Source organism: Rana temporaria, chromosome 10, assembly GCF_905171775.1.
Source record: "Rana temporaria chromosome 10, aRanTem1.1, whole genome shotgun sequence".
In the NCBI taxonomy this organism is placed as follows: domain Eukaryota; kingdom Metazoa; phylum Chordata; class Amphibia; order Anura; family Ranidae; genus Rana; species Rana temporaria.
The window spans coordinates 147,065,362-147,082,618 of record NC_053498.1 but is presented as its reverse complement, the minus strand read 5'-3'; the positions used below and the strand labels follow the sequence as shown (position 1 = coordinate 147,082,618).

The 17,257-nt window shown below is 47.7% G+C and overlaps 1 protein-coding gene across 3 annotated transcripts in view; it reads right to left on the bottom strand.

Moving 5' to 3' along the window:
* Positions 1–1,918: 1,918 nt before the first annotated feature.
* KLHL21 (kelch like family member 21) overlaps positions 1,919–17,257 on the bottom strand; it is a 76,344-nt gene continuing 61,005 nt past the window's right edge. For all 3 annotated transcript variants that reach the window (XM_040326499.1, XM_040326497.1, XM_040326498.1), the window contains exons 4-5: positions 3,456–3,528; positions 1,919–2,381 (exon numbers count right to left, since the gene is read on the bottom strand). In XM_040326499.1, coding sequence (XP_040182433.1) covers positions 2,070–2,381; positions 3,456–3,528 — 385 coding nt within the window. In that variant the 3' untranslated portion in view covers positions 1,919–2,069. The remainder of the gene's footprint in view (positions 2,382–3,455; positions 3,529–17,257) is intronic.

The window sequence follows — 17,257 nt, the reverse complement described above, 5'->3', positions numbered from 1 at the left end:
GTGACAACACGGATCAGGTGGTATCAGACCGGTGATGTGGCTGACGCGTTTCAGGGGCGGACCCCTTTCCTCAGAGCCTTGGCGTTGCTGTGTACCAGTTGTACTGTCTGTCAAAGCGCTGTTTACAACTCATTTTGTGAGTATAACCATTGTTTTATTATATGCAATAAAACCCTTTTATACGTTGATACACTAGGTCGGTGCGCCCTCCTTTCTTTTCTCGCTCATTCTATACCCCACAGACTGCACAAATCCAAATTAAAGACCAGCTGCATTCCAAAGAAAATTCACATGCTTGTCCAATTACAACCAGCCTTGTAGGCATGAACGCAATAAACAAGAAGGTCCCAGGTGAAGACCCGCGGTTCATGTTATAATGATGTATAAAGTTAGCAGCTGGTCTTTTCCTTTTGGATTTGCACAAACAAAATGGCTGCTAGAGCTGTCCACAGTGTCGGCACCAAGGGAATTTCCTTTAAAACAACATGGATACAACCACAACACTCAGTACAAGCATCTTCCACACTCAAGACTCTTAACATGTTCATTGGGGTGTCCGACGTATTTTTGTTCTTTACGTTTACTAGCAAAAATATATTTCATATGAATCTCTTTCGGCTCTCTAATAAAAACTCTACAGAGGATTAACAGCGGTCTATAGCGATAAATCTAAGGGGTGGGTACACAGTGGAGATTAGGTGTGTTTTTCTTTATGGGGCCAGTTTGCAAGCAATTAGCACCATGGGGTAGCTCATCTCTGATGTCTGCATATACTAAAAACCAGATGCAGAGCGGAGGACATACATTTTTATAAAGGTAAGACTAAGGCCCCTTTCACATGGGGCAGTGGAGGTGCGGTGACAGTATAGCGTCGCGATTTTTAGCGCCGATATACCGTCGTATTTACCGCGAGGCGCATTGCGGGCGGTATTATCGCGGTTTCCCATTGATTTCGATGGGAAGAAGTGGTAAACACGCCGCTCCTTTACCGCTCCAAAGATGTGGCTAGCAGGACTTTTGGAGCGGTCCTTGCTAGTGCACCGCTTCAGTGTGAAAGCCTTCGGGGCATGATTTTTTCAGGCGGTATAGCAGCGCTATTTTTAGCGCTGAACCGCCTGAAAAACGTGTCAGTGTGAAAGGGGTCTAAGGGCCCATTCAAGCCAAAGCATTCTGCTGTGGTAGGCTATGGCAAGTGTTAATATATGTTGCATTAAGGCAGCCAACACAGTATATGCGTTATGGTGCATGATGCTCTACTGCACAATTTGTATTGTGTGTGTGTGTGTGCTAGCAGACAATGAAACAACTTCAGTAAGTCCACCCCAAATGGAGTGGTGTGTACCCCCATTGCAGTGGGCCATGAAAACACTGGATGATGTCCCTCCCCAATAGGAATAGTGTACACACCCACTGCAGTGGGCCATGAAAGCGCTTAAGTAGGTTTACCTCAATTGGGGTAGTGTGCACACCCATTGCAATGGGCCATGAAAACACTTGATGATGTCCCTCCCAAATAGGGATAGCATGCCCAACCTTTGCAGTGTTGTGTGTGTGTGTGCTAGCAGACAATGAAACACTTGAGTAAGTCCACCCCAAATGGAGTAGTGTGTACACCCATTGCAGTGGGCCATGAAAACACTTGATGATGTCCCTCCCAAATAGGAATAGTGTGCACACCCACTGCAGTGGGCCATGAAAGCGCTTAAGTAGGTTTACCTCAAATGGGGGGGAAGTGTGCACACCCATTGCAGTGGTCCATGAAACCACTTGAGTACGTCTTTCCCAAATGGGGTAGTGTGCACCCCCATTGCAGTCCCCCCAGAGTTCATTTAGCTGCAAACTGGCCCTTACACAAATATATCTCTAAAGGAAGCACAACCTTTAGTGAGAACATCACATGAACGCGTGAAAAAAAAAATCAAATATATAAATATATAATATTATTAAAATAGAAACCATCCATGTAATAAACTACGGAGGTGTAGTGTGTTCGGTTACCTCACACGAACCTGTTGGCCCTTTACCCTTCTGGTCAGTTCATTAAGTTAAGCAGTAATGAGAATTATCTCCTATCGTCTGTGCAGCTCGTTCAGGTTGTACAAGTGCTGCCGCCGTCTGTTCAGGTTGATTGTATTTCGCTCATGGTTGGCGTTGTCCAATGGGACGCCTTCAAAGCTGTACTGAGTGTGAGGCATAAACTGCCTGAATATACTGACGCTGCCGTGCCAAAAAGTAGGCTGGGGGAGATGTCCCATGATATTCCACTCTTTTGTTTTCGGGTTGTAGGCCTCGACCACGTCAGAAAGCTCAAAGGTGTTGTCATACCCGCCAGACACGTACAGTTTCCCTCCAAGCGCAGCCAGGCTCCCTCCGACGTGAACCTGCAGTAGTTACAACATCATCATTACTGTCATAGGCAAGCTAGTTTTTTTTTTAAATTTTTAAGCCTGACTTCAGTTTCACCATATTTGTTTGGTTTTGGTTAGCTTGGAGAAGGCTGTTGGGTAGGCTGCGGCAGAGTTTGATAGCTTTTCTGCCAAATTATAACTGTTACCTTCCTGTAAAACATATTCATATATTCCTGTGGATGAACCACATAAATGTGATAGAATACGTTTGCTAGTAGATTTTCCCTAACAAAAGGACGGGATATGAGAACTAGAAACACACACAGGTGCACATTACATGCTCTCTGCTGCAACGGTAATTACATTCTCAAAGTAAAGGTCATTGTTAGGACATGAAAAGGTTCATTGTGGTCACAAATTGGTTAGAACCTTGAGGATATATATAATCAGCCCTCAAAAATTCCACTCGCATTATGCGAGTAGATTTTGAGGACTGGCAAGCTATTGGCTACCTGGAAGCGGGGGGGGGGTGAGCACTGCCAGCAGCCTGGGTGGAATGGGAGTCTTCCCAGCGTTCGCGGAGGGGAAGAGAGAGAGAGACGCCCAGGTGATCAGAGCGCAGGGCAGGGAACACAGCGATAACAGTTTTCATTTAATTTCACATTGCCGTGTTCCCTGCCGCTCGTTGTCAGATACAGCCTCTCCTCCTGTTACCGGGACTTTGATAGACAGATTACCCGTCCAATCTCGGAACGGGTGATCTGTCAAAGTTCCCCGGCCAGCCACCCGGATCATCCGAGTGGCTCTCCTGTTCCTCTCCTCCCCTGCACAGGTAGGCTGCACTGGTGGGCACAGGCTGCTTTGGTGGATACGGGCTGCATTGGTGGGCACAGATAAAGTAGTCGTTAATCTTTATTTGTATAACTTAATGCATAAAACATTTAAGTGTCATTTCATGAGATAATTTATGAGGGCGTGTTTAGGGGCGGAATTAGGTGTGGGGTGAGGAAGGGCAGGGTAGGGTTGGGTGGGGTAACTGGTGGCGGGTAACCCTTGGGGTCTGGTTAGTAGCTCAGGCTTTGAAATTTTGAGCCCTGTATACAATACCTGCTTCATGGGAGGAATTTTGTTCCATTCATTCTCCAGAGGACTGTAGACATCCACTTCTGCAGAATCGTCCCTGCAACATGAATACTGAATTATTAACGTTGTCGGCATATACAAATTACTACATTTACTATAGTAATACAATAATACACAGTAATACATTGAGGGGTCAGTGGAAAAGTGCCTTCATACAATGGGGGGGGGGGGGGGTTAATGGAAAAGTGCCTCCATGCATTGGGGGTCAACGGAAATATGCCTCCATGCATTGAAGATCGGTGGAAAGTGCCTCCATACATTGAAGGTCGGTGGAAAGTGCCTCCATGCATTGAAGGTCGGTGGAAAGTGCCTCCATGCATTGAAGGTGGGTGGAAAGTGCCTCCATACATTGAAGGTCGGTGGAAAGTGCCTCCATACATTGAAGGTTAGTGGAAAGTGCCTCCTTACATTGAAGGTTGGTGGAAAGTGCCTCCATACATTGAAGGTCGGTGGAAAGTGCCTCCATGCATTGAAGGTCGGTGGAAAGTGCCTCCATGCATTGAAGGTCGGTGGAAAGTGCCTTCATACATTGAAGGTCGGTGGAAAGTGCCTCCATACATTGAAGATCGGTGGAAAGTGCCTCCATGCATTGAAGGTGGGTGGAAAGTGCCTCCATGCATTGAAGGTCGGTGGAAAGTGCCTCCATGCATTGAAGGTCGGTGGAAAGTGCCTCCATGCATTGAAGGTGGGTGGAAAGTGCCTTCATACATTGAAGGTCGGTGGAAAGTGCCTCCATACATTGAAGGTCGGTGGAAAGTGCCTCCATACATTGAAGGTCGGTGGAAAGTGCCTCCATGCATTGAAGGTGGGTGGAAAGTGCCTCCATACATTGAAGGTCGGTGGAAAGTGCCTCCATGCATTGAAGGTCGGTGGAAAGTGCCTCCATGCATTGAAGGTCGGTGGAAAGTGCCTCCATGCATTGAAGGTCGGTGGAAAGTGCCTCCATGCATTGAAGGTCGGTGGAAAGTGCCTCCATGCATTGAAGGTGGGTGGAAAGTGCCTCCATACATTGAAGGTCGGTGGAAAGTGCCTCCATACATTGAAGGTTAGTGGAAAGTGCCTCCTTACATTGAAGGTTGGTGGAAAGTGCCTCCATACATTGAAGGTCGGTGGAAAGTGCCTTCATACATTGAAGGTCGGTGGAAAGTGCCTCCATGCATTGAAGGTCGGTGGAAAGTGCCTCCATGCATTGAAGGTCGGTGGAAAGTGCCTCCATGCATTGAAGGTCGGTGGAAAGTGCCTTCATACATTGAAGGTCGGTGGAAAGTGCCTCCATACATTGAAGATCGGTGGAAAGTGCCTCCATGCATTGAAGGTGGGTGGAAAGTGCCTCCATGCATTGAAGGTCGGTGGAAAGTGCCTCCATGCATTGAAGGTCGGTGGAAAGTGCCTCCATGCATTGAAGGTGGGTGGAAAGTGCCTTCATACATTGAAGGTCGGTGGAAAGTGCCTCCATACATTGAAGGTCGGTGGAAAGTGCCTCCATACATTGAAGGTCGGTGGAAAGTGCCTCCATGCATTGAAGGTGGGTGGAAAGTGCCTCCATACATTGAAGGTCGGTGGAAAGTGCCTCCATGCATTGAAGGTCGGTGGAAAGTGCCTCCATGCATTGAAGGTCGGTGGAAAGTGCCTCCATGCATTGAAGGTCGGTGGAAAGTGCCTCCATGCATTGAAGGTCGGTGGAAAGTGCCTCCATACATTGAAGGTCGGTGGAAAGTGCCTCCATACATTGAAGGTCGGTGGAAAGTGCCTCCATACATTGGTGATCAGTAGTAAAAGGGACCCCCTTACACTGATGGTAAGAAAGCCTTTTTACAGACAACTGTACCATGTCGGTGGTTACCAAGAGACAGAAATTGTTCATTTCCCCATGGAATCTCCATCAACCTCTGGAGGAACCCTTGTAGGCACAATAAAGCATTAGCATGGCTGAACCTCTAAAGCTGAACTCTAGGCCGGTAGAAACAACTCATAAAACGCAGCTTTGTTTCCATTAATAACTATTTAAATGTATTTTTCATAATGCAGCTGGTTTAAGGACCTGAATACACACGTACACTAGCTTCTGGCAATCCCTTCTAAAGCAGCCTAGAAAAGGAAGGGGCAGGACTGGGAGTCCATCAAATGCACTACATGGATTTGTGTGGAGAAGAAACATGTGGGTAACAGAAGTGAGCAGAGGGATGACCTAATCAGTCTGCTGCTCTTTCAGTGTCCAGTCAACAGATTAGGGGTGGAGAGAGAGGACACTGCTATAGTCCTTAAAGTGAGAGTCATTTCTGGTTTAAAAATCATATTCTAGTACTGTATGTATTCTTGTGTAGCCACCTTGCCTTGGTCCCACTGTATGTAGCCACCCTGCCTTGGTCCCACTGTATGTAGCCGCCCTGCCTTGGTCCCGCTGTATGTAGCCGCCCTGCCTTGGTCCCGCTGTATGTAGCCGCCCTGCCTTGGTCCCGCTGTATGTAGCCACCCTGCCTTGGTCCCGCTGTATGTAGCCGCCCTGCCTTGGTCCCGCTGTATGTAGCCGCCCTGCCTTGGTCCCGCTGTATGTAGCCACCCTGCCTTGGTCCCGCTGTATGTAGCCGCCCTGCCTTGGTCCCGCTGTATGTATCCGCCCTTCCTTGGTCCCGCTGTATGTATCCGCCCTTCCTTGGTCCCGCTGTATGTATCCACCCTTCCTTGGTCCCGCTGTATGTAGCCACCTTGCCTTGGTCCCACTGTATGTATCCGCCCTTCCTTGGTCCCGCTGTACGTAGCCGCCCTGCCTTGGTCCCACTGTATGTATCCGCCCTTCCTTGGTCCCGCTGTACGTAGCCACCCTGCCTTGGTTTCACTGTATGTAGCCACCCTGCCTTGGCCCGCTGTATGTAGCCACCTTGCCTTGGTCCCACTTTATGTATCCGCCCTGCCTTGGTCCCGCTGTATGTAGGCGCCCTTCCTTGGTCCCGCTGTATGTAGCCACCCTGCTTTGGTCCCGCTGTATGTATCCGCCCTGCCTTGGTCCCGCTGTATGTATCCGCCCTGCCTTGGTCCCGCTGTATGTATCCGCCCTGCCTTGGTCCCGCTGTATGTATCCGCCCTGCCTTGGTCCCGCTGTATGTATCCGCCCTGCCTTGGTCCCGCTGTATGTATCCGCCCTGCCTTGGTCCCGCTGTATGTATCCGCCCTGCCTTGGTCCCGCTGTATGTATCCGCCCTGCCTTGGTCCCGCTGTATGTATCCGCCCTGCCTTGGTCCCGCTGTATGTAGCTGCCATTCCTTGGTCCCGCTGTATGTAGCCGCCCTGCCTTGGTCCCACTGTATGTAGGAACATAGTCACCCTGCCTTGGTCCCGCTCTATGTACAGGGTCGTCTTTAATGTTGATTGGACCCTGGGCAAAAAAATTCTAGGGGCCCGCCCCATGCAATTTTTCTCTCCACCTGCTCTGAGACATGCAATAAATATCAGCTAGACTTAAAATCAGTTTACTGTATCAGATCAGGCAGTGATTGCGATTGGTTGCCGGAGGTTACAGCGTATCATTACCATTTACTGACTGGTTGCTAGAGGTTACAGCACACATTACGGCTCACTGATTAGTTGCTAGAGGTTATAGCACCCGATTTCTTCTTGTTGATTGGTTGCTAGAGATTACTGTACAGTAATACAGCTCACCGATTGGTTGCTAGAGGTTACAGCACATCATCTCTTCACTGTAGAGGGGCATGATATACATATGAATGAAGCCTTTATTTACATATGAATGTCGTCAGGCTCAGCTATTTACATATGAATGCTCCCGGTATTTACATATGAATGGTGGTTGTTTACATGTAAACACAGGATTTGCAGGCGAGTCATCTGTACACAACGATAGGACAGAGCTGGCCAGCATTAGTAGCAGCACTTCACACTGAGATATCAGGACACAGCACAGGACTAAAACTTCAAGGGACAAGGGCATTTAAACTAGGATAGTTGGCAAGCATGAGGCAGGTGCTTTGGGCCCCACAACAATGACAGGGCCCAGGGCAGCTTCCCCTTTTGCCCTGCCTTAAAGATGGCCCTGTGTACGTAGGAACATATAGCTAGATTCAGAGAGACTTAGGCTGGCGTATCAGTAGATACGCCAGCCTAAGTCAGAATTTGCGTTGGCGCTAATTTAAGCGTATTCTGGTAACCAGATACGCTTAAATTAGGCTCAGATACGAGCGGCGTAAGTGTCTTACACCCTCGTATCCTAAAGTGTAATTTTTAGGCTGACCGCTAGGTGGCGCTTCCATTGCGGTCGGCATAGAATATGTAAATCAGTAGATACGCCTATTCACGAACATACGCCCGGCCGACGCAGTACAGATACGCCGTCTACTGACACCATCAATGAAGTACCAATCTCCTCATTAATAGCGAGAATGGGTCACCATTTCTCTCATTAAAACCAATGATGGGGCACTGATGCCGGGGCATTTTCTACTCACTGGGCACAGTCCGGCCCCCCCTAAAGCCTGAAGGACAGTAAACTGGCCCTTTGCTTACAAAGTTTGGAGACCCCTGGCAGGGCCGGCCCTATGATGGGACCGGGTGGTACCATGGGTACCAGGCAGCACTTTTAGGGGAGCAGCATACTGATGCCTGCCAGCCCATTCCGCCAGCTCCGCTACCCAAATAAAATTGATGTCCTTTTTTCTTCACAAATAGAGCTTTCTTTTGGTGATATTTGATCACCTCTGCGGTTTTTATTTTGTGTGCTATAAATATATATATTTTTTAACTTTTTGCTATAATAAATATCCCCAAAATTTAGAAAAATAAACTATTTTCTTCAGTTTAGGCCAATATGTATTCTTCTACATATTTTTGGTACCAAAAAAAAACACAATTAGCGTACATTGATAAGTTTGCGCAAAAGACATTGTGGCCGCCGGTGATCTGACGTGCTGGTTCCAGGTATCATGGAAGTTCCAGCGCATGCGCGAACTGATGCGCTAAGATGGTTCCACCCATTGGGAAAGTTCCCTCAAGCACTGCGCAGGTGCAAACTTGCTGACGGAAATCCCCGAACGGCGGCCGGCATCCAGGGCGACGTGGATTTTGAGGTAAGTGGCCAGTCGGCCTCACGTCCTCGTTGCGCTCGGACGGCTCGCTTCGCTCGCTCGGCCTACTGGCTCTTTTTTTAACATCCTCCAATCCACGGGGATGTTAAAGAATGAGCCTGGATGCCGGGCGAGGTTCGGGGATTTCCGTCGGGAAGTTTGCGCCTGCGCAGTCAGTGGAGGAACTTCCCCCATAGGGGAACATTGAGGACAAGTCACCGGCAATTCACAGGTCCCTTTATACTCCTGGATACTTGTATAGAGCCATGGCAGGTCCTTTTATACGCCTATATGCATGTATAGAGCCATGACAGGCCCTCTTTATACATGTATAGAGCCATGACAGGCCCTCGTTATACTCCTTTATACATGTATTGAGCCATGACAGGCCCTCTTTATACATCTATAGAGCCATGACAGGCCCTCGTTATACTCCTTTATACATGTATTGAGCCATGACAGGTCCTCTTTATACATCTATAGAGCCATGACAGGCCCTCGTTATACTCCTTTATACATGTATAGAGCCATGACAGGTCCTCTTTATACTCCTATATACATTTATAGAGCCATGGCAGGTCCTCTTTATACTCCTATATACATTTATAGAGCCATGGCAGGTCCTCTTTATATTCCTTTACATGTAAAGAGTAATGACAGGTCCTCTATATACATGTATAGAGCCATGACAGGTCCTCTATATACATGTATAGAGCCATGACAGGTCCTCTTTATACTCCTTTATACATGTATAGAGCCATGACAGGTTCTCTTTATACATCTATAGAGCCATGACAGGCCCTCGTTATACTTCTTTATACATGTATAGAGCCATGTGAAGTACTCTTTATACTCCTATATACATGTATAGAGCCATGACAGGTCCTCTTGATACTCCTATACATGTATAGAGCCATGACAGGTCCTCTTTATACTCCTATATACATGTATAGAGCCATGACAGGTCCCCTTTAGTTATCATGATATAAAATAATGAATGTGGAGGCCTTTTGGTTGGCATGATTTTTTTCTGGGGGGGGGGGGGGCAGCGTTTCATTCTTGGTCCCGGGCAGCACAATGTCTTGGGCCGGCACCGACCCCTGGTCTACAGGACAGAACTGTCGGATGATATAAAAAAAGCGTTTGAAGCATCCATGGAACCTCGGATCGGGTTTTATTCTAGGAGAAGTGTGCTTGGCAGGAGCAGGTGAGGAATTAGCCGTAACTGGCAGAGGGGCTCTTCAGCTGTCGTCTTAAGAATAGCCATCCAGGGTGACTATTACACAATGACATTCACTCCGACCCCCCCACGGAGAAGAGACACATGGGATTTGTCCCAGCAAGACACGAATGCCTGGTAGGCCGTATGCGGAGCGCAGCCTCCATGTATGTTTATGTTCTGGGTGTATGAGGGAACGCGCTGTTCTTGGTTGGGTAGACGGAGCTGCCAAGACGAGGTTGTTTAGCTTCCTAGTCCTACAGCTTTCGATATTTATAGCACTGAAAACAGTAAAGAGGACTTTTGGTCGAAGGTGAAAAAAAAACGGAGACTGTTAGAACTGTAACAGAAAAAGAATGTGGCGCTGGAATGGCTTTTCTTCCTTGAAGTGTAACTTTAGACAACAGCTCCGTCTTCCAAAAAAGAAAAACTGCCGTTCCTGCCAAGGACACAGCCTAAAGCTGCTTCTAAACACCAAGCCGACCAGAGACATTAGAGAACGTTCCACAAGGACTTTTTGGTTAGGTTGTAAGCAGGTTGAAAGGCTGGTTGGTGAGACAGCTGCTGCCCCTGTCAGGAGGAAAACAGTTAACCTATTCACCACCCTTTTTTTGCTGAGCTCTGCCTCTCAACATGTTTTGATAATAAAAGGGGGAAGGGCTCTGCCCAGTTACTGCCTCTCAACATGTTTTGATAATAAAAGGGAGAAGGGCTCTGCCCAGTTACTGCCTCTCAACATGTTTTTAAAATAAAAGGGAGAAGGGCTCTGCCCAGTTACTGCCTCTCAACATGTTTTGATAATAAAAGGGGGAAGGGCTCTGCCCAGTTACTGCCTCTCAACATGTTTTGATAATAAAAGGGAGAAGGGCTCTGCCCAGTTACTGCCTCTCAACATGTTTTGATAATAAAAGTGGGAAGGGCTCTGCCCAGTTACTGCCTCTCAACATGTTTTGATAATAAAAGGGAGAAGGGCTCTGCCCAGTTACTGCCTCTCAACATGTTTTGATAATAAAAGGGAGAAGGGCTCTGCCCAGTTACAGTCTGCATGGGAGAGAAGACACAAACAGGACAGCTTGAAGTGTAACTTTAGACAACAGCTCCGTCTTCCAAAAAATAAAAACTGCCGTTCCTGCCAAGGACACAGTCGCCCAACATAGACTCGGCAGCCTAAAGCTGCTTCTAAACACCAAGCCGACCATAGACATTAGAGAACGTTCCACAAGGACTTTTTGGTTAGGTTGTAAGCAGGTTGAAATGCTGGTTGGTGAGACAGCTGCTGCCCCTGTCAGGAGGAAAACAGTTAACCTATTTGCCACCCTTTTTTGCTGAGCTCTGCCTCTCAACATGTTTTGATAATAAAAGGTAGAAAGGGCTCTGCCCAGTTACTGCCAATCAACATGTTTTGATAATAAAAGGGAGAAGGGCTCTGCCCAGTTACTGCCTCTCAACATGTTTTGATAATAAAAGGGAGAAGGGCTCTGCCCAGTTACTGCCTCTCAACATGTTTTGATAATAAAAGGGGGAAGGGCTCTGCCCAGTTACTGCCTCTCAACATGTTTTGATAATAAAAGGGGGAAGGGCTCTGCCCAGTTACTGCCTCTCAACATGTTTTGATAATAAAAGGGAGAAGGGCTCTGCCCAGTTACTGCCTCTCAACATGTTTTGATAATAAAAGGGAGAAGGGCTCTGCCCAGTTACAGTCTGCATGGGAGAGAAGACACAAACAGGACAGCTTGAAGTGTAACTTTAGACAACAGCTCCGTCTTCCAAAAAATAAAAACTGCCGTTCCTGCCAAGGACACAGTTGCCCAACATAGACTCGGCAGCCTAAAGCTGCTTCTAAACACCAAGCCGACCATAGACATTAGAGAACGTTCCACAAGGACTTTTTGGTTAGGTTGTAAGCAGGTTGAAATGCTGGTTGGTGAGACAGCTGCTGCCCCTGTCAGGAGGAAAACAGTTAACCTATTCGCCACCCTTTTTTGCTGAGCTCTGCCTCTCAACATGTTTTGATAATAAAAGGGAGAAGGGCTCTGCCCAGTTACTGCCAATCAACATGTTTTGATAATAAAAGGGAGAAGGGCTCTGCCCAGTTACTGCCTCTCTCAACATGTTTTGATAATAAAAGGGGGAAGGGCTCTGCCCAGTTACTGCCTCTCAACATGTTTTGATAATAAAAGGGAGAAGGGCTCTGCCCAGTTACTGCCTCTCAACATGTTTTGATAATAAAAGGGAGAAGGGCTCTGCCCAGTTACTGCCTCTCAACATGTTTTGATAATAAAAGGGAGAAGGGCTCTGCCCAGTTACAGTCTGCATGGGAGAGAAGACACAAACAGGACAGCTTGTAATCTCTGACCACACAGCACTGCTGCAGCTACCCCAGAGAGCCTTGCCTGCCCGTAAGAACCTTACACATATAGGATAGGGTGACCAGACATTCCCGGTTTACAGGGACAGTCCCTGGATTGAGGACACTGTCCCCGGACCAAGTCTGTCCCCGGATTGGATTTGAACAGGGGTTGGGGCAATTTCACGGTCAGTGCAGAATAAAATAAAAAAATCTGTATTACAAATCACTGCTCCGCTGCTCCTACTAGCTTAGGGGGGTGTATTTTTTCCATTATCTGTGCCCCTTTCTGATGATCATGTGCTGCTCGGAGCGGAGGGAATATTTCTTCAGTTTCGGGTGCATGCCCATTCAGCTCCACTCGCATGTTAGTCCCCGCCAGCCGCCTCCCTGCTTATCTCCTTGCCTTCCCTGGCAGAGGGATCTTCCTCCACTCCCCACCCAGTAGTGGCCGGGGCCCGGAGAGTAAGACTTAAAGTGATTGTAAAGGATCGTTTTTTTTTTAAAATAGCAAACATAACATAGTTAACGCCACTGTGCAGCTCATTTTGCACAGAGTGGCCCGAACACCAACTTCTGGGGTCCCTCAGCAGCTCTCGCGGCTCCTCCTCGGATCAGATAACCCCCCCCCCCCCCTAGGAATGACGCTCTTCCGGGTGGTTATCTTGCGGACGCGCTCCTGAGTCATACACTCAGCTTCAATAGCCGCCGAATGTATGACTCGGCCCCGCTCCCCGGCGCACGTGTGATAGGTTTTGATTGACAGCAACGGGAGCCAATGGCTGCGCTGCTATCCATCTAGCCAATTAAGAGCAGGGAGCTTGTGGAAAGTGGGTCGGTGCATCTCGGTCGAGGGAAATTCGGGGGTTAGGTAAGTAAGATAATGGGGGTCTGGGGGGTCGGACACTGCAAGGTGTTTTTTCACCTTAAAGTGGAGGTTCACCCAAAAACTCAATTTTTAACATTAGATTGAGGCTCATTTTGTGAAGGGGAATCGGGTGTTTTTTTTTAAATCGAAGCAGTACTTACCGTTTGAGAGATAGATCTTCTCCGCCGCTTCCGGGTATGGTCTTCGGGACTGGGCGTTCCTATTTGATTGACAGGCTTCCGACGGTCGCATACAGCGCATCACGATTTTCCGACAGTAGCCGAACGTTGGTGCGCAGGCGCCGTATAGAGCCGCACCGACGTTCGGCTTCTTTCGGCTACTCGTGACGCGATGTGTGCGACCGTCGGAAGACTGTCAATCAAATAGGAACGCCCAGTCCCGAAGACCCATACCCCGAAGCGGCGGAGAAGATCGCTCTCTAAAACGGTAAGTACTGCTTCGGTTTTAAAAAAAACACCCGATTTCCCTTCACAAAATGAGCATCAATCTAATGTTAAAAAAAAAATTTTTGGGTGAACTCCCGCTTTAATGCGTAGGATGCATTAAAGGTGAAAAAACACGAGGGTTAATTTAAAAAATGTGGTCTTATCTTTAGAAGACCTTGTGACCTTGCCCATTCATGGCAAAGTGTGTGTCTGGGTAAAGACCACCCCAACCATTTTATACTCAACCAACAAGTGCTCCCCTGAAGCTCCTTACTTTGTAGACAACAAGTTGTAAAGGGCTGCGTAAACTGTTGGCGCTATATGAATCCTGTATAATAATAAAAATAATTACAAAATACCTGGTCCTCCTATTTTGGTGGAGCATGTGACTTCCTCCCATCATTGACCCTCCCATGGGACCTGCAAGGGCTCTGGTTGTTACTCATGGCTGGCCGGTGAGTGAGCCCTGTGCTTTGGACCCTGGTGGTACCTTTGGTACGAACAGAAGGCACCACCCTTAAAAATTGAATAAATGTTCTTAAAGAAAATTATAATAAAATTCTACGGGCCAGATTCTCCAAGATCCTGCGTTGGCGTAGTGTAAGCCATTTACACTACGCCACCGCAACTTACTGGAGCAAGTGCCGTATTCTCCAAGCACTTGCTCCGTAATTTGCGGCAGCGTAGTGTAAATGGCCCGGCGTATGGCCGCGTAATTCAAAGGGGGCGGCTTATATTCAAATTAAGCGCGCCCCAGTGCCGATTTAACTGCGCATGCGCCGGGCTGAAAAATAGCCCAGTGCGCATGCTCCAGCTCACGACGGAAAACGTCAATGACGCCGACGTGAGCGTCATTGACGTAAAGTCGTATTCAAGAACGACTTAGGAAACGATGTAACCGACGGAAAAAGACGACGCGGACCCGACGCCATACTTAACATGGCATACGGCGGACTGGCGTAAGGTTACCCCTCATATAGCAGGGGTAACCTTACGCTTACGCAAACGACGTAAACGACGAGTACGCGACGCAAATTTGTTTGGGAATTGGCGTATCAGGCTCATTTGCATAGTCAAATGAGACCTGAACGTAAACGCCACCTAGCGGTCAGCGTGGTATTGCATTTAGGATCCGGCGCTGTAAGTGACTAACACCAGTCGGATCCTAGCCTAATTCCTGCGTATCTTGTTTTGCGAATACAAAACAATGATACGCCGGCGGGAAATTCGAATTACGCCAGTGTATCAGTAGATACACCGGCGTAACTCTTTTGATAATCTGGCCCTACAAGTCTATGGTTAACTTTGAGAGCAAAGACACAATCGGAGGAAGCCTGCCAGAGCAAGGAATAAGGGAAGGATTACACCATATCTACCCCCTAGACATAACAAGCATTTACCGCTTGCAGCATTGGCGGCGGGGGAGGGGGGGTAAATATTTTCTACCTGGAGTTGGGCTTTCATTGTCGCTAGGTGGTAACAACATGACTTGTACACAAAACGGAACGGCAGTAACCAGGGAGGACAGAGACAGACTCGCCTTGTGTTTATAGATGATAGGAAGCAGACCTATGTGTCAGGAGCCAGACTCAAGTCAAGAAGTGAAATATGGGGCCCGCCAGTAGTTAGAACATTGAAGCCTTCACTGAATGAACGTGCTAAGTGCCGGAACCCACAGCTAAAGCTGGGCAATGGCCAGGAATATGTTCTTAGACTTCCCAAAGGGAACCGGTCAGACAAAAACAAACCCTAAAGCCCCGTACACGCGATCGGAATTTCCGATGGAAAAAGTCAGACGGACGGTTTCCATCGGAAATTCCGACCGTGTGTATGCCCCATCAGAGTTTAGATAGAGAACATGTTCTCTTTTACTCTGATGGAATTCCGTCGGAATTCTGATATGAGTTTGGCCGGGCAAAAGCCTGATCGTGTGTACGGGGCTTAACACTACTCCAACATGATACCTGCTTAGACTTAAGGGACCCTTTTGCTTTATCTTGCAATCCTACAAGGCAATGGTGGTCAACAGAGAAGTGGCAGAAAAGCATTGTGGGGCGCTCGAACTCCCAAGTTAGAGCTAAAGTTGAGGATTGCCTAATGAGAACTTTCTGGTCCTACTAAAAAAAGATTTACCTAAAACTCGTGGAAACACCACTCGGAGTCTTTTGTTAGTTTGACATGTTTTGGAGTAACAGGTTCACTTTAAGTTGCCAAATGACCCCTACATTTGACTAGACAGGCTGTAGAGTCTGCATTAGTTTGTCTACTCCTCGAATACAGCAATCCTCCAGCTTCCCTCTACTTGTGCAATGATGTGCAATAATCTGTAGCCACCATGTTTCTCCTTACTTAAAGCGGGAGTTCACCCAATTAAGTATTTTTTTCTCTTTTCCCCGTAGATGTATGCTCGTTTTGTCTAGGGGAATCGGCTAGTTGTTTTAAAATATGAGCCGTACTTACCGTTTTCGTGATGCATCTTCTCCGTCGCTTCCGGGTATGGGTCTTCGGGAGCGGGCGTTCCTTCTTGATTGACAGTCTTCCGAGAGGCTTCCGACGGTCGCATCCATCGCGTCACTAGTAGCCGAAAGAAGCCGAACGTCGGTGCGGCTCTATACTGCGCCTGCGCACCGACGTTCGGCTTCTTTCGGAAAATCGTGACGCGATGGATGCGACCGTCGGAACCCTTTCGGAAGACTGTCAATCAAAATAGGAACGCCCATTCCCGCAGCCCATACCCGGAAGCGGCGGAGAAGATGCATCTCATAAACGGTAAGTACAGCTCATATTTTAAAACAACTAGCCGATTCCCCTAGACAAAACGAGCATGAAGCTAAGGGCAAAAAGTGTTATGTATGGGTGAACCCCCGCTTTAAAGCTGAACTGAGCCGTGCATTCCTGAACATTATGGCAAACTTGGCTCTTGCTTTGCTCCCCATCATCACTGTTGTAAACAGGTGCTTACAGCTGCTGTTGCTTTGTTAGACAGATATTTCAGGCTGCCCAGGTGGGAGGGGGTTAAGCTAGGTTTTGCCGTTTCCCAGTCTTTTTTGGGCTCAGCCCTCCACCCTGTGCGGCTTATAAAAAGGGGGAAGGCTCTGCTCAGGGGACTTTTTGGCCGTGACCACATGAGAAGAGGATCAAAAGGTTCACCCTGAAGGATGTAACCATTAGCTATCTGCCAAGCACCCTCTTAGGCAGGGATCCTCAAACTACAGCCCTCCGGCTGTTGCTGAACTACACATCCCATGAGGCATTGTAAAGGCCCATACACACGATCCGAAAATCGGATGGAAAGATTTGTACGACAAGCTGTCTGACGATTTTCGGAATGTTAGTACGGTGCTTTCGACAGCCGATTTCGCTTTTACATCAGACAAAAGCTGGATGTGCAGACTATAACATTTCCGATTTTCGTTTCATTAGTACAGTTTTCATACGGAAAAAATCGCAAGGGCAAAACTATGCATGCTCCGAAACGAAAGAATACATACAAAACTATTCAGCACATGACGTCACTTTTTGTATTGTTGGTAACCTCTTGACTTTCGACATGAGACTAGCATGCCACAAAAAAACGGACGTTCAGTCTTCCGAAAATCTAAGCGTGTGTACGAGGCTTAAAAGCGGGAGTTCATCCAATTAAGTATTTTTTTCTCTTTTCCCCTTAGATTCCTGCTTGTTTTGTCTAGGGGAATCGGCTAGTTGTTTTAAAATATGAGCCGTACTTACCGTTTTCGAGATGCATCTTCTCCGCCGCTTTCGGGTATGGGTCTTCGGGAGCGGGCGTTCCTATTTTGATTGACAGTCTTCC